The sequence below is a fragment of the Hordeum vulgare genome, chromosome 3H (genome assembly GCF_904849725.1).
Source record: "Hordeum vulgare subsp. vulgare chromosome 3H, MorexV3_pseudomolecules_assembly, whole genome shotgun sequence".
Taxonomy (NCBI): Eukaryota; Viridiplantae; Streptophyta; class Magnoliopsida; order Poales; family Poaceae; genus Hordeum; species Hordeum vulgare.
The window spans coordinates 597,628,434-597,647,022 of record NC_058520.1 but is presented as its reverse complement, the minus strand read 5'-3'; the positions used below and the strand labels follow the sequence as shown (position 1 = coordinate 597,647,022).

The 18,589-nt window shown below is 42.4% G+C and overlaps 1 protein-coding gene across 1 annotated transcript; it reads right to left on the bottom strand.

The window, feature by feature from the left end:
- Nucleotides 1-17,062: 17,062 nt before the first annotated feature.
- LOC123440943 (germin-like protein 1-3) lies at nucleotides 17,063-18,185 on the bottom strand. The gene is made up of 2 exons (XM_045117481.1): nucleotides 17,971-18,185; nucleotides 17,063-17,869 (listed from the first exon to the last, which is right to left on the bottom strand). The coding sequence occupies exons 1-2, from the start codon at nucleotides 18,104-18,106 to the stop codon at nucleotides 17,328-17,330; spliced, it is 678 nt and encodes a 225-aa protein (XP_044973416.1). The 5' UTR covers nucleotides 18,107-18,185; the 3' UTR covers nucleotides 17,063-17,327.
- Nucleotides 18,186-18,589: the final 404 nt, after the last annotated feature.

Sequence of the window (18,589 nt, the reverse complement as noted above, 5' to 3'; positions counted from 1 at the left end):
GCATGGCGACGGGGGAGTTCCCGGCGGTTGCGGCCATGGATGTGCAGGCGACGCCCGCCCACATACCTAGAGCCGTGGTGAGGCGCGACGACGGCATCGGCGACAGGCGTCCGATGACAGGCGATCGACAGCGGCGACGGGGCAGATTGGCTCCATATGGGCGCATGGCTTGGACGACTCGATCTGCACGCTTTAACGTAGGTAGATGGCAGCGGTCGGCAACAGATTTGTCGTTCCTGCTACGAGTGGTGTCGCGATGTCGGGGCTTGCGAGGCTACAGAATAATGGCGGCGGTCATAGGGTTGCTCTTACGTCAAGATGAAGATTTTCCTGACGCCTCTCCTTCTGATCTGGCTGGAGTGTCGGGTTTCGGAAGGCTCCGCTCGCGAACTTCCATGGGCGTGTTATGCCTCGAGACTCCTACATCATATGGGATTGAATCGTGAGGCGTATTGATTCTTTTCTTTTCTTTTTTTGTTTGGGGGATGCGTATTGGTTCGCATGCACGCTGCATGAACAAAGATGGACGTGCGTACGTGCATGAGATATGAGATCGGATCGAGACTTGCATGCCTTCATTACTTGCACTAATGAAAACGGGCGTTTGGCCGGGACCCTTTAGTCTCGGCCTGCCTCTAGGCCGGGACTCAAGGCCCGGCCACGTCGCCCCAAATCGCAATGCCTCCCTCGAGGCTTTAGTCCCGGCCCGTAAGGAGCCTTTAGTCCCGGTTTACAGCCCGCATGTACGCCACCTTTAGTCCCGGTTTGTGTCTCAAACCGGGACTAAAGTCCTCTGCCTATATATAGCACAGCCCCCTCTCCCCTCTTCCTTGCATTTTTCTTGGATGGAAGAGTGTGGGTGTGTGCTAGCTCTTTTTTTTTTTGATGCACTAGAGGTGTTTGTTGAAATGTGTGTTAGAGCGATGCCGCTTCAGTTCACCGAACGCAACTACGATATGAGATGCCTGAGCCCGAACACCAAACGAGGCATCACGTTAATCTCCCGAACACCTAAACCCTAAAACCCTAAAACCCAAAAATAAACAAAATCTGAAACTCTTTAGTCCCGGTCCGTGTAAAGAACCGGGACTAAAGGGCCTGCCCTGAGGGCGCTACGAGGCGCCCACGTGGAGCACCTTTAGTCCCGGCTTGAAACAGGGCCGGGACTAAAGGTTAGGCCTTTAGTCCCGCCCCTTTAGTCCCGGTTGGTGAACCGGGACTAAAGCCCCTTACGGGCCGGGGCTAAAGGCCCCGTCCCCACTAGTGTTGCGTATGCAAAAGGAACGTATATACTAGCTGTACGCACATATGATGTGTTTAAGTTGGGCAAATTTAGCTTTCCAAATGAAAACTGGACAAAATTAGGCGTCTCAAAAGGGGTATCTATGCGTCCACCGGTTGATTTTTTTTTTATAAAAAACAGCCGGGTCGCAAGCCGTTAGATCTGCCGCATCGAGCGGTCAGACGCGCCTCTCCGTTATTGCAACACAAATCTTGTTGCATAATTATTTCTGCAACACATATCTTGTTGCAGAATTATTTCTGCAACACGTGTTTAGTTACGGAATTATTTCTGCAACAGATGTTTTGTAGCAAAAAAAAATGGAACCAAAATTTTGTTGCAATTTTATTTTCAACTCAAATCTTGTTACAGAAATAATACGTAAGAGATGTTTTGTTGGAAAATATGAATTTGTCATAAACCACTGCAACATCGCATATGTTTTAGAAGCATAGCCTCTGTTGCATAAACATCTTCAACAAAAGATGGTGTGTGTGGCCTCACTTTTGACGTGTGTCATTCAAAAAAGGTAACGGACACATTCGATTCAATCCGCCGGAAGATGGTAAGCGTTTTCCCAAAATTAAGGGGGTAAATCTATTTGCGATTGCGCAAAAACATATGTTATATATAGCTAGTCATTTAGCCATCACCACATAAATGACCTTTAATCACTACGATCTTATACGTTACCTATTGTTTGTGCAAGAGAGAGCCATGCTAATGGAAGCATACAACTCCACGTACGCATGTATGATTCTTCAGACGTGGATTTCAGATCACCCATCGACCTTCGTAGTCAATTTGTTTGGTGTGAATCAATGTGGAGATCCGTGTTAGTCTTTCTTGCACGTCAGCATGGCATCAATGGAGGATCGTTTGCATCCAAATTAAGCAAAGCAAAATTGAAAGGACGTCATATTTATTTGTTTGACAATTTGGACGTCTTTTCACAACAATGGTCGTATGATAAAATCTGGGGGTTAGATATCAGCAGCACAGCTACATCTAAGTTTCCTTTGTCCATTCTAGACATCAGTGCTACTGTGCTAACCGGACAGAGCAAGACATCGGCAACACAGCAAGACAAACGGACATTTCCTATAGTAGTAGTACGAAATTTGCACTGCATGGGATTCAGAAGTGATTTAGCATGGGAAGGGTCATTCCAATCAGCATCAGTATTTTCCGGAGAATAGTAAGCAGTTCATTGTAACTTTTCGCATGCCCCTCCCTGAAGTACGAATGTTATTCTTTTTATGCATGGAGGATTGTTTTTCAGATCTGCATTTCTTGCACTGGATGTTAAGTTAAGGCCCTGGTGTTCTCGTATTGGGTTATCCTTTGTGTCACGGGTCGGCGCTAAGGCAGATCACGCGGGAATTTTGATCTGGTTTCGGTGGGGTGGGGAGGTGGAGATGGAAGAAGGAACGACAACAGGAGACGCGGGGGGGGGGGGGGGGGGGGGGGGGAATGTCGTAACTACCGTGTGATCCACATGAGGGACATGTACAATGGTTGATAAGGTAGTCTTATCTTAAGTCTTGCATATAATTTAGAGATGACAAAAAAAAAGTCTACAATGAATCATCTTTTACCCTTATCTTTATATTGTACTAAAAAATCACTTCATGTCTTCTCTTAAAAAACTTTTTTTTCGAGTTCTCTTTCCTTCACCACATCATTTATCCTATGTGACACTCCTAAAACAACACCATAGTACATGCCCTGAGGCGGGGGTGGAGTGCATAAAACAAAATATCTAAGTTGTTTAGCGGATAGATCGAGTGTGCCCATGTGGCCCGGCGTGTCTATGATGGGTGGGAGCGTCCGGCTTGCGGGGCCTGATCCCTGATGGCTTGGGGATGTCCGTACTAGTAGGGATGTAAATGATACGTATAATTTGTGTTCCGAATCCGCTTCTGCATATGAATTGAAGGATATTGTTTGCACTTTGATGAAGATACGGTGCAGATATGGAGTATGGTAAACAGGATATCTAGTGGATATTGGTATTGATACTATATAATATATGTGGATTATTCCATACTTTTGACGGATCAACGAAGGTTATTAGATATGTTTTATCCGATAAATTTGGCCCAGTCGACAAGCCGAAATATCCAATTAGACTAATTTAAATCATCTCATACACAAAATGGCTTTTGTCCCATTTTATAAATAAAGCAAACCACCGAGCCACAACATCCGAACAACAGTACCAAGCACGCACACACACACGCAGACGCCGCACACGAGGTAGCACAACAACACAAAGTATTAAGTTAACATTGTGCGCATAGCACAACAAGCCCAAACAGAAAGGAGGCAACAAGGCAGCGCGGCATCAAGCGACGGGACCTATAGTAAGACTGTACTATCAATATTGGTACTCTGTGTGTGATGCTATCAGTTTGGACTCTATGTGTACGGCTATCATCACTTTATCAGTATTGCTGATTGTTGTTATTTATGACTTTTAGTGTTTGGTCAAATTTAAACTAAAACCATGACACTAATTTTGAACGGAGAGAGTAGATCATGATGTGATTGCTGGCCGGAATGGTTGATCATTTGACCAAGCTAATTAAGCAATTAGGTGCGAGCAGAGGAAGGTTAGCTTGGTGTACGTGAGATGTTGGTTGAGCCAGCTGCTCATGTGATGTACGTGAGAGGTGCGATAATGAGCAGTGTGTTTTACTTCTTTTTCGGGCCAAACAGTGTTGCTTGATATGTTACTGTTGGTCCAAATCATGATCATGTTATCCGTGCAAACTAGCACCCACGCAATTTATATATAAGTGTCAGAGAATTATTACATATTTTGTTTGTTCAACCGCACGCATTTTCCTTTCATTATCATGTGATTTCTACACTATATTGTGTGCACTTGCATGGAATTTTTTTGTACATCTATTTCCTGTTAATGCAAGTACCTGAGACGGACGCGAAGGCAGCCGATCAAGGAGTATTCAACAAACCTTGCGGTTTTATTGTTCTCACTTAAAAGCTCCGGATCTAGATCATGGTTATTTTTGTTTAACTTCAATTGTTTAATTGCAAGTGCCACTTAATTTTGACTCCACACCTTAAATGGCTTGTGGGGTTTGCCATTATTGCATGCCCCGTGAACCATGAACCGTTCCTATCAATTACATCCAGATTTATCTTTTTTGCCTAGAGCTATTCGGATGTTCAAATCATCTGATACATGGAGCGCGTCTCACACACCAAATTATTTTCCATGCCAAAAATATCAGGATGTTTCTGGACTTTATGGTTTTTATTTTGAATTTTCTGTTCATCGCGGGTGCAGCTGGGACTGCGGACCGAATCGCCTCGTCCATAACTTTTTTTTGGATGGCATAGATAGCCTTTCTGAAAGCGTGTGAACTCAAACCTTTCTATTATGGATTATCTCTATACGTTCCCTCTTGTAATCTCTATAAATATTTCAAATAGTTAGATTTTTTTTATTTGATGAAGAATATAGAAAAACTAACACAGTCTACAATACCTTTGTTAATAGTGTTCCGCCCTACACGGTGAAGGTTATAATGAAGGATTGCAATAATATTTGGGAAAAGATAACGCCCATACGTGTGGGCATTTGCAAACCGCCCACATGCATGGATCTGCGTATGTTTGTGCTTTGCACTAATCTTGGCATTTTTTGGCAGCTTTTTTTGCCACGTAGGACTGGGCAGGTGTATGGGCATTTAACCACTTCGTGCACACGTCCGTTTCTTTCTCAGCAGGAATCTCTTTTGGTTTTCGGCTTAAAAATATTTTATCCCTTATTGAAAAATTCAATCAAAAAATTGTTTTCATCATTAAATCCGTCTCAACGAGATCTTCCAAACTAGATCTCATTTGATATGTTTCGATGAAAGAAAAAATCGGGCAACAGATGCCATGATGTTACACTGTAGTTGCCATAGTGTTTACACTACAGTTGCCATGACATGTTCTATCTATTTTTTTTCTTCTAGATTTAAAGCTATCATTATATTTTCAACTATTTTTACGGTAATTTTTATTAATTAATCATGGTAATTTTTAGTAATTAACCACGGAAAATTTAATGCAAGGATCATGGCAATTTGTAGTAGTCCATCACGGCAAATTTAGTTTATAAATCATGGCAATTTTAGAATTTTGACCACGATCTATGAAAAAAAGTTTGACCATAAGTTGTCATTATATTTACACTGTAGTTTTCATAGTGTTTACACTAAAGTTGTCATGACATGTTCTACATATATTTTCTTCTAGATTTAAAGCTACACTATATTTTTTAACTGCTTTTTACGGTAAATTTTTATTAATTGACCATGACAATTTTAGTTTATGGTTGATGGCAAGTCTAGTTTCTTAATTCCTCATATTATAATATGTCAAAATTTAGTTTTATATGTAGAAGAAAAAAGAGCTGAAACATATCATGGCAACTTCAGTGTAAACACCATGGCAACTACAGTATAACATCATGCCAACTGTTGCCCGAAACAAAATTCATCGAAACATATCCACATGGGATCTTGAAGATCTTGTCACGATGGATTTAATGGTGAAAACGGATCTTCAGTCGGAGTTTTCATTTACAAGATAAAACATTTTAAAAACTGGAAATTCAAAAATATACCCATATGCATGCATGCGGTGTGAGCGTTAACTGTTTTGCTCACAAGGACGCATGTGGGTTGTTTCCCTTGCACACCACGTGAGACGTGTGGGCAACACCCCTTAACGCCCACACGTATGGGCGTTATCAAGACCCTAATATTTTATTTAAATAATATATGAGGGGATGTTTTAAAAAAAGATTTACAATAACAACTTAGTATTATTACATTTATCATAAATATATTACTATATTTTGTTTATTAAGTATTGTAGATGCTGATAGTATTTTCCTATAAATGTTTTCAAACATAGACAAGTTTGACTTTTTTATAAACTGATACAACAAATAAAAATGATAAAAGAGAGTATAAACTGATCTAGACTAGTAAACTAAAATACTTCAACACTCGCAAATAAATAAAAATACTACAAAAATTCGTGAAGAGTACTTCCATAATCCAAAATCTGTAATTTTGTACTAACACAAGTCTACCTAAAGTCTTGGGTATGGATCTGCAGAGAGAGGGATATAGACTATATATACCCAGATGATGTGGGGGCACGCGTGTGCGATCCAGCTCACGCAAGCGGCCGCAGGAGAGTCGTCCGTTCCATCAGATCCCCCGACCACGTGTACAAGCAGGCACAACAACGGGAAGGGAAAGAGGTGGTCACAATTTTTCCTTCCGTTTCGAGAGACGCCGCACCGCACCTCATTTCCTCTCTCATATGTCACTCCGCGCACTGACAAAGGGGATGGACTTCGGATAGCGTTGCGGGAGCATCCCAACCCTCCTATTTTGCTTGCCGAACATGGTAGATTTTGCTGCTGATGTGTCGTTGACAACCATGGGATAGGGGGGTGAGGGCCAGAAGAAATCGGGAAATTTGCTGAGCGAAAACTGAATTCCGACAACAATCAACAGCTATAGGCCTTAGATTTGTCTCCTGCACACAAATCCACACGCTCGTCGATTTGGATTAGGAACGAATTTTCAGAGGTGCAGCACACAGAGTCATGGTGGTGGGAGAGAGCGTAGCAGATCATAGCCGTTTGGATTTTGGGTGGTAAGCAATAATTCCTATGGCCTTCCTGTTTGATCCGAGGGATGTAGGCAATAACATGCAGTGTCTGTAGGGAAATAGAAGATGTAAAAATAACCCCCATAACTAGGCAGTAACTCTGGATTTTCAGGCTTTTTTTAGAGGAGTCAACAATGTGTTTTAGTGCTTGCCTACATTTTATATCAACTGAAGGAAAACACATAAAGCACATGTCATTTTTTATAGGCAATAGAATATGTTTTTACAGGCAATACAATGTGTTCTTTTCTAGGCAATGCGATGTGTTTCTTAGCCTTGATCTTTTACTACCATTGGGAGTTAGTGATCTGTCTAGTATTTTTGGTGCGAGTCCAAGTTTGTATGGCAAACCTTGCTGTTGTTGTTAGGGTTGTTTGAAATGAAAAAGAATTAAATGGAAAACACAAAATGAAAAGCAAAAATAAACAATAAACCCCAAAACCCCAAAGCCTTTAGTCCCGGTTGATGACCCAGTACTAAAGCCCTTACCAACCGGGACTAATGTTCGTTTCGTCACTAGTGAAAGGGAAGAAGTTCATCCAAGTCATCATCGTCACACCCACAAAAAAACCATCTTCACAACCTCCATCAGCAGCGCCATCTCCTCCATCTATCACGATCACATCTATGCATTGTGCATGAAGATTACCGCTATTATCTATTAGTGTCAATTTTTGACATATTAATTTATGATGGATGTTTTATGGGGAAGGATTTATACTTTAAGATTTTCATATTTATCCATACACCACTGATTATGTGTACCATGATTTCCTGTGGGTAGTTCTGTTACGTTCGTCCGGACATGGGAGAAAGCTAGTTGTTAATTGTCATCTAAACCTACTACATAGATTATTGTTTAATTATTTTGTAGTGTATCTGATGTGTGAAAGTTGTATATGGGCCTAAAGGAGAGAAATGTTCCATAACAAGTTTAGGATGGGAGGCGGTCGTTACAGAATAACATTTCGAGTTTACGATTTATGAGATGAGGAGTGAATACAGACCCTAGATGATAAAGCTATGTTTGCACTTATGTCTTAAACTTTCGTACTAGTTGTGGATGGTTGATTAGGTGACAATCACAAATATAAGTGAGTCGGTGATTTTGTAGCATATGTTGCAAATCTATCCGAGAACACCAACCAAGCAATAATAAGCAATGCAAGTCATTATGGATTAACAACTATGCAGTATTCTCGAAGTCCTCTAAAATGATTCAGTCCATATAAGAAACACAACGAGATTTTCCTTAGCTAGATTGGGCCACTTGATGCACTCTTTTTTTTTCTATTTATGTTTCCTTGCAACTCTCCAATTACAAATCATAAACAAATTCTTTCTATATCCATGAGGGGTGTTATATCAATAAAGTACACAATACGTTGCACCTACTAAACCTAAATAATCATTAGAATAATGACAAGAAGCAACGATGCCAATGGTCCGTGGAGAATCCCAGCGTAGACATCTTCTAAACCTACTCTAGATTATCAATTTGCATATACCTAAAATTGAAAAATCAGCTGACAAGATATTTATTAGACCATAAGTTTTAGAACTATCTAAAAAGGGTATTTGAGAATTGTAAAATAAAAGCAGACACATGTATATATACTATACATCTAAAGTGACCCAAACCAATCCCTCAAGGCATGTGATGTTGTCATTTTCTCTCTCTTGAATTTGGCGGTATTAAATTAAATGTCAAGCTCTTAAAGGGAAAATGCAAACAAACTAATCCCCGAAGGCATGTGTGTGTGTGTGTGTGTGTAACGACATGACAACATTGTATCTTTGATGTCACTTTGGAATAGTTGATTATATTAGAAATAACATAAATATATAGTAGTTAAAATTGTATATTGGTTAACTGAGTTATAAATAAGTAAAAAAAATTAGTATAAATAAATGATAATCATTTATTTTAATTTAGATATTTGTATAACTTTGGATTAATTATTTGCAGTTGGTGTAAATTCTATCTAGGTATGGCTAAACAAATATATCCTTAGGATTGAAAGCTATATTTCGAGCTTAATGACATACACCACTTTTTGGAAAAAAAATAAGTATTATACCGTAGTATGTTTGATTAATATTTTGTTTGTTTTTCATTTGTATTATTTGTATTTGAATTAATTAAAATTGGGATTGTAAAATATGGTTTGGTATAATCCTATTAGCGAATTGCCATTAGTGACCCATGAAAATGACAAATAAGATGAGAAGCTTTAAAATATTATTATCGACCTTTATGTGGAGCAATTACACATTAAATCATATATAAGAACGACCATACTGTTACGAACATAATTATGGTTAAAATTACTGCAAATTTCTTTAATGATTATGTTGAAGTCTCCACACAAGAATTCTTAGTGTTGCACTTACATACATGCCATAATTTACTAGAGTAGTTATTAAGTGATTTTGAATAATAATAATAATAATAATAATAATAATAATAATAAATTGTATTAAATATGGGTCAAAATCTACCAGGTTTGGTACCTAGCTCCACCAGACCCCGTGCTAACTTTCAGAGGGTGCTCTATTATATCTCATACGTCTGAGTGCATTGTTCCAGTAGTTTTCAATCCATTAAGGATGCTCAGCTAGAGTAATTCCACTAGGTCAAGAACGTCCGAGATAGAACTTAGCACTTTCATACTAAGGTGTTTATAGAGTGCACTTATTAGGTCTATACCTTACTAATGAAGCTTGTCTAAAATATTCGAGCAATATATCATTGATGCAAACTTATATGTCCAATTGGTGCCAAAAAACTTTGAGTGTACATGCCCGGTACCTAAGAGATATCCATCTTTTCTTAGGTGTCTTAACATGGCCCAATAATTCCAACATGTACCAACTTCTGGGTCTTGTTTAACCATTCATGTTTTGAACATGTTTCTGAATTTGTGGAAGACGATGTCTAGAACCTGGTTGGGTGTAGCTTTTCATCGAACCATGATGAATACTGATACGTCTCAAACGTATCTATAATTTTTGATGGTTTCACGCTGTTATCTTGTCTTCTTTGAATGTTTTATGTACCTTTTTATATCTTTTTGGGACTAACTTATTAATTCAGTGCCAAGTGCAAGTTCCTGTTTTTTCTGTGTTTTTGACTCTTTTCAGATCTGATTTTGGAACGGAGTCCAAACGAAATAAAAATCCAAAAATGATTTGTTCCCGAACGGAAGAAGATCAGGGGGCCTATGGGCCAAGCCAGGTGGGCTCCAGGGAGCCCACAAGCTCCCACTCCGCCACCAGGGGGGAGGCGGCGGGGTCAGGGCTTGTGGCCTCCCTGGCCGCCCCCTTACCTAGATCCTTGGCCTATATATTCCCAAATATTCCGCAAAAAATCAGGGGAGCCTCGAAAATACTTTTCCGCCACCGCAAGCTTCCGTTTCCGCGAGATCTCATCTGGAGACCCTTCCCGGCGCCCTGCCGGAGGGGACTTTGGAGTTGGAGGGCTTCTTCATCATCATCATCGCCCCTCCAATGACTCGTGAGTAGTTTACTTCAGACCTACGGGTTCGTAGTTAGTAGCTAGATGGCTTCTTCTCTCTCTTGGATATTCAATACAAAGTTCTCCATGATCTTCATGGAGATCTATCCGATGTAATCTTCTTTGGCGGTGTGTTTGTCGAGATCCGATGAATTGTGGATTTATGATTAGATTATCTATGAATCTTATTTGAGTCTTTGCTGATTTCTTATATGCATGATTTGATATCCTTGTAAGTCTCTCCGAGTCTTGGGTTTTGTTTGGCCGACTAGATCTATGATTCTTGCAATGGGAGAAGTGCTTGGTTTTGGGTTCTACCATGTGGTGACCTTTCCCAGTGACAGTAGGGGCAGCAAGGCACACATCAAGTAGTTGACATCAAGGGTAAAAAGATGGGGGTTTTATCATTGGTTTGAGATTATCCATCTACATCATGTCATCTTGCTTAAGGCGTTACTCTATTCTTATGGACTTAATACACTAGATGCATGCTGGATAGCGGTCGACGTGTGGAGTAGTAGTAGTAGATGCAGAAAGTATCGGTCTACTTGTTTTGGACGTGATGCCTATAGATATAATCATTGCATAGATATCATCACGACTTTGCGCGGTTCTATCAATTGCTCGACAGTAATTTGTTCACCCACCGTCTACTTGCTTTCATGAGAGAAGCCACTAGTAAACACTACGGCCCCCGGGTCTATTCACATCCATCGTTTACATCTCCGTTTTTACTTTGCTTTGTTACTTTGTTGCTTTCAATTCTCACTTGGCAAACAATCTATAAGGGATTGACAACCCCTTCATAGTGTTGGAAGCAAGTTTTTGTGTTTGTGCAGGATCTTGAGATACTCCTCCACCGGATTGATACCTTGGTTCTCAAACTGAGGAAAATACTTACCTCCGCTGTGCTACATCATCATTTCCGCTTCGAGGAAACACCAACGCAGAAGGTTTCCTGGTGCCGTCGACACACCAATTTCTGACGCCATTGGAAGGTCTTTTGTGCAGTAGCATAACGGACATCAAATACCTATATGAAGCAAGCTACGGGTTAAAACCCTGTTGCACGCAAACATGTCACCATGTAGCAATGGCATCGTACGCGATACACACGACAATGTCGCCCGAAGATACTCGCCACGAGTGCAATATGCAAGACACTTCAGCGGGATCTTTTAGAGAGCCGAAACTCACACCCCTGGGAGGGACCCTGGGTCAATCTGATCACCTACATGTAAAAGGTGATAGATTGGCCTGACAATTGTGTGTTCGTCACGCCACCATCACCTCCCATCTATATATGAGGAGGTTGGATTTCCCATACAGGAGAATGTCTCATACTTTCATACAAATCATCAAATCTATCCTAACTCGGACGCGTAGTTCCGGAGGCTCCGGGCTGCCAAATTTATAGTATATTTTGACCATGGTGACCATGCAGCTCCACTAGACTGCCGTTGTAGCTCCGCCGGACTATGGTTCTGCTCTTGTGCCCATGGTTGCAGAAAAAATCATCTCAGCGTCGTCGCCGGTCTCAGCTCTGACATGATGGATGTAGCAAAAAAGCTCGTCGGTGCTGCCACCCTATTGTCATTGAAGCAAAATCGATCATCGGTTGTAGCCTTTGTGATTGCCGGTTGTAGCTTTTGCGATTGCCGGTTGCAGCAAAAACAGCTCTTCGGTGCTGCCACTCCATTGTCATTAAGCAAAATCGATCGTCGGTTATAGCCTTTGTGATTTCCAGTTCTAGCTTTTACGATTGCCGGTTGTAACAAAAACAGCCAGCTCAAGTCTGTACTTGCAGCAAAACTCTTGTCCACCGCCCTCCGTGGTTACAATGTATTTTCTACACGGTTGTAGCACTGACTTTGTTGGTTCCAGCAAATCTCACTACGCAAAAATCCATCGTCTTTTGTTTCTAGCTTTTTTATTCGTTGGTTTATTTTTTATTTCATCGGTTGCAGTATTTTTCTCAGCTGAATGCAGCATTTTTATAGCAGAATAGAATTTAATATGACTGAAGGTTGAAGAAAGGTAACATATAAGGCAAAAGATAACTATGGAAGAAATAAAAAGACAGTCGCGCAGGCTTACGATGTAGGAGCGTTAGACGTGGAAGAGCAGTTTGTATGGAACTTCAAGACCAGCATGGCACGGAAGCTAGCATGGTACGCATATTATATTTATTTATTTTTGAGCTTTGGTACGCATATTATATGCGCGAGAGAATGCGGCTGGCCGAAAGGCCGTATACAAACGTTTACCTTTCAAATATTAATACGAAAGGCCTAGACAGGACGAGTATAATCGGACTGTGAAGGCGAGTCCAGGTAGAATATGGACAAGAAGCCGATTTGGAACCTAAGCTGAATGAAGGCGGTACGTTTGGAAATTCGGTCCGACATCCAATGTTGGCATAGACGAGGTCGGGGACTCCGACTCGCCGCCGGTGTTCGTCCCGGTTCGACGGTCGGCGCTCCGTCTCGGCCGCCGGTCAATTCTCGGTGCACACGTGCCCGCAGGGCTTCTCAATGGCGCGGCGCCCCTCGGCACTTGTGGTTGCCGTCTCCTCGTGCGCCTCGCTCCACACGACGGCCATGCCCCTGTCAACCTGGCCCTGTGCGTCCCGTTCGCCGGCACGTGCGACGTGCTTCCACCCATAGTATGTGAACCGATCCGGTTCTTGCGCTATACCATTCTAACCAGCAAGGACTGTTGCTCGACGAACTACTCAACTGCCCATCGGCCTGGCCAGCGACAACGGCTATCTAGAGTGTAACTTGCATAGGTTTTCGTCCACCGAGCAGAGCTGGGCCGTCTCAACAGAGCGCTTAGGCGGGGACGACGGACATGGTGTCTGGACGTACGGGCAGAATGATGTTGCCGTGTGCAGGGGCGGCATTACACGCGATCAAATCCACCTTGAAATATTTTCATATGGCTAACATCGACGGGAAGCTCTCGTTATTCTGTGTGTACACGAAGAAGAAGAAGGTCTCGGGCTAGAGATCTGGACACGGAGGAAGGGTGCAGACTGGTACCTTGCTAGGGTTGTCGAGCTGAGACCACGGATTGATGGAGGGGCATACTTGTGGCACGGAAAGAAGAGTGACACGTTGCTCATCTAGTCGGATGAGAAGGACATGTATGTTGCTTATCTCGACACCGGGGCAGTAGTGGAGAAAATAATAAACGAATTTCATGGTTTCACTACGGATGATGCTGTTCCTATGGAAATAGATTGGCCGTCTTGGTTCAAGTCTCGGCTTGGTCGACGGTGATACTAATGGGCAATTGTTCTATTTTTGTGATCGAGTAATGCTAGACATTTTATGGGGTTGCTGATGTGAATGATTAGAATTGGAGGTGGAGGTATCAAGGGGCACACCCCACTGAAATTCACGGGGGGCGGAGATTTAATTTAGAAGGTCGGTAAAGCTTCATAAAGTATTTCATAGGTGTAGCATTGATGTTCGTGATCATGTATTCCTGTACTAAACTAGCCCCCTCGTCACTCTTTGTGGGTTCAATCTTGGGGTGGAGTCGCCATCATCGACGTACGTGTGGCGATTCCTTTAGAAAGGTGTGGCTTAGGAGTTGTATATTTCTCATTTCTAATGTGTCTTATAACAGATGGTTAGTGGCTATCTGAGGAGTTACTATCTTTTTTTTAAACCCCGGCATCTGCATCTGGACGATGCATTCAATCATTTTATTAATTATTCGTAAGGTTCATCTAAGGTAATACATCAGTTAGCCTGAAGCCGTCATCTAGGCAACACCTGTTGCTACTCCTATCGCCCTATGAAGGGGTGCCGAATATCCGGACCTAATACCAAACAGACATCGTACCAAACTCTAACATCTATAGCCGGATGCCCCAGCCCATCCACATATCGGGACTCGGTCACACACCGGCCCGGCCCACCACGACGTCAGCTAACGCCACGATCCTGCACGTGTCCATCCACACGCGCCTGTCGTCGAAACTCCGCAGCGCCATGCCGCTATGATCCGCCATTGACCCTGCAGTAGAGGCAACAATGATCCTCCTCTTGTCCCCTTCATCCATCACTTGCTCCAAAATGATGCCCCCAAAAGGAAAAGCGATACCGCAAACGCCATCATCGTCCGATCCAGAAGACCTAGATCTATGGTTTTCCCCGAAGCATCCCGAGCGTGATGACACCAACTGCAATGACGATACCTCGTATTGGGGTAGTCCGGTGTGTCACGGATCGGCACTAAGGCGGATCACACGGGAATTTCGATTTGGTTTCGGTACGGAATCTAGGGCGGAGGTGGACGAAGGAATGACAACAGCAGACCAGTGAAGGGAGGGTGCCGTAACGACCAGGTGATCCACACCGGGCAGCGGAGGGGTTGATAATCTTCCCCCGTCCCAAAATTATTGTTTTGAATTTGTCTAGGTATGGATGTATCTAGTCGTGTTTTAGTACCTAAATGCATCCATATCTAGAAAAAATCTAAGACACGAATTTTAGGACGAATGGGAGATAAAATATCTAAGCGGTTCAGCGGATCAGATTGGGTGTGCTCATGTAGCCCGGCGTGTCTATGATGGGTGGGCTCGGCCGGCTTGCGGGGCCTGATCCCTGATGGCATGGGGATGTCCGTACTGCTAGGAATGTAAATGATACGCATAATTTATGTTTCAAATCCGCGTCTGCATTTGAATTGAAGGATATTGTTTGCACTTTGATGAAGATATGAGTGCAGATACAGATTATGATAAACTGGATATCTATCAGATATGGTATCGATAATATCCGACATATGTGGATTATTCCGTACTTTTGACAGATTATCGGAGTTTATTAGATATGATTTATCCGATGAATTTAGCCTCGTCGACAGGCCCAAATATCCAATTAGACTAATTTGGATGACCTCATATAAATCCCCAACCCTAGTAGCATCGTAGCAAGACTGTACTATCAATATTGGTACTCTGTTTGCGAGGCTATCATTGTGGACTCTATGTGTACTGCTATCATCACTTTATATATCAGTATTGCTTATTGTTGTTGTATTGTTGTGATTTATGACTTTAATTAAGTGTCTGGTCAAATATAAACTAAAACCACGACACTAATTTTGAACGGAGAGAGTAGATCATGATGCGATTGATGGCTGGAACGGTTGATCATTTGACCAAGTTAGTTAAGTAATTAGGTGTGAGAAGAGGAAGGCTCTTTGCTTGGTGTAGATCCAGCTACTAATGGGATGTACGTGAGAGGTGCGAGCATTGTTTTACTTCTTTTTCGGGGCAAACAGTTTTGTTTGATATGTTAACTGTCGGTCCGAATCATGATCATGTTATCCGTGCAAACTAGCACGCATGCAATTTATATATAAGTGTCAGAGAATTATTCCATATTTTATTTGTTCAACTTCCTTTCATTATTTTGTGATTGCTACACTCTATCGTGTGCACTTGCACATAAATTTTTGTACAGCTATTTCGTGTGAATTCAAGTACCTGAGACGGACGCGAAGCCAGTTGATCGATGAGTATTCAACCAAACTTGCGGTTTTATTGTTCTCAATTAAAGAGCTTCGGGTCCAGAACATGATTTTTTGTTTAACTTCAATTGTTTAATTGCTAGTGCCACGTAATTTATTTATTTATTTTTGCGATGAAGTGCCACGTAATTTTGACTCCACACTTTAAATGGATTGTGGGGTTTGTCAGTGTGGCATGTCATTGTTGCATGCCGCGTGAACCATGGATCAATCCTATTAATTACACCCTAAATTTATTTATTTATTTTGCCAGGAGCTACTTCGATGTTCAAATTATACGATATTTGGAGCGAACCTCACACATCAAATTATTTTCATACAAAAAAATCAAGTTGTTTCAGAATTTTTGTAGTAAATATTTTGAATTTTCTGTTCATCGCGGGTGCAGCTAAGCCTGGTCACCGGATCGCTTCGTCCATAACTTTTTTACGAAGGCATAGATAGCTTTTTAGAAAGCATGTGCAATCAAACCTTTCCATTATTCTTTGACGAAGAATATAGAAAAACTAACACAGTCTAGAATACCTTTGTTAACAGTGTTCCACCTTACACAGTGAAGGTTGTGATGAAGGATTGCAACAATACTTTATTTAAATAATATGTAAGGAGGTGTTTAATAAAAAGATCTACAATGCTAACTTAGTATCATTACATTCATAATGAAATAAATTACTATATTTTATTTATCAAGTATTGTAGATATTGGTAATTTTTCATATAAATGTTTTCAAACATAGACAGGTTTGACTTTTTAAAAAACTGGTACAATTAACTAAAATGAGCCAAGAGAGTATAAAATGATTTAGACTAGTAAGCCGGAAATACTTCAACACTCGCAAATAAATAAAAGATACTAGAAAAGATCATGAATAGTATTTCCATAATCCAAAATCTGTAATTTTCTGCTAACACAAGTCTACCTAGAGTTTTGGGTATGGAACTGCAAAGCGAGGCAGATAGACTATATCTTGTTCATTTGTACATCCCTAACAATATCACGACAATTCATGCAATCAGGTTGATGTATTCACCAATAATAGACACGTACAAATCAGTCACCAGTAGTCCGTGACGAAAAAGCAATAGTTAATAGTAAAACCCACGAAGCCCTTCTCTAAACATGCACCGACACAAAAGAAGCTTAACAGTACAAAAGATATTGTCGAGCAGCTGAATTGAAACTGCACTTTTACGTGGTCCTTCGTCATTATTAGCAGCACGTACGCACGTAGAGCCGACCCAACCAACATGCATGCATGCTAGGAGTAGTTACTTTTGCGGGAACTTGGACTTGATGGCCTCCACCATGCCGCCGTCGGTCTGGAGCGCCCTGGCCAGCACGTCGGTGGGCACCGGTGGTGAGGCTGCGAACAACGCCAGGACGAGGGACTGCGTGCCCGGAAGCTGGCTGTTGAAGGCCGAGATGGCGGCGGCCGGCGCGCCGCCGTTGTTCTTCTGGTAGTGGACGAGTCCGCGGGGGAAGACGAAGAGCTCGCCCTTGCAGACGGTGCGGGTGAAGAGCTTCCCGGCGGTGGTGACGAAGCCGACGTCGAGGGAGCCCTCGAGCACGTAGATGATCTCGGTGGCGCGAGGGTGGGTGTGCGGAGGGTTCACTCCCCACGGCGCATAGTCCACGCGGGACATGGAGACGCCCAGAGTGTTGAGCCCCGGGAGTTTCTCCACGTTCGCTGCCGTCACCGCCGAGCCGACCGGGTTGACGGTGTTTCCCGGGAATGCCAGTGCGGCGGAAAAGAAGTCGTCCGCCGTAACGTTCTCCGGCCTCTTGCACGGGAACCCATTCAGACGCAGTGCTGCACGTACGCATGCATGCATGCATTACTCTCTGTTCACGCACGGCATGATCTCTATGTGTCCGCACGAGAGTATGGACGGAAGGGTTAGCATAACTTACGGCCGTCGAGGGATTTGTAGTCGGCGACGCAGAAGTCCTGGAGCATGTCGGGGTCGCCGGCGAGCGTGGGCGCAGCCAGGGCCAGGAGAGTTGCCCAGGCGGCGAGGAGGACGGCGGGGAGCTGCTTGGGCGCCATGGTCAAGCGCAGCTTAATAATTGACTACTGGTTGATATATTGGTGCAGCTCTAGGTAGTTAGCACTGTGGTGAAGTAGCTGATGATGACTGGATGAGAAGGCAGATCATGCTGCGCGTGTATTTATAGTGCAATGTAGCGTAAGGGGGTTGTTATCGATCGGTAGTTGATCCATAGGCACGTGACGAAGTTAACTGCAATCGGTTTTATTTGGACGATGCATCTATGCTCTAACACTTTAGCTTGAAGATAGGGTTGGCTAGCGCCTAGCGATGTCAAATTGCGAACCACTATACCATTTGTTCATGTGCTCGTGTTATCAGTGAGGGGTCTTAGCTGGAGGAGCGAAAGCAGGTCTTGTAGTTACTAAACTGTGATGCGTTCAACAAAGAAAAACAAATTGTCTCGGCCTTTTCTTGTACACCCACCGTCCAATAATGTAAGATAATTTTGCAAGCTATTTAGTTTGAAAAACACATTATAT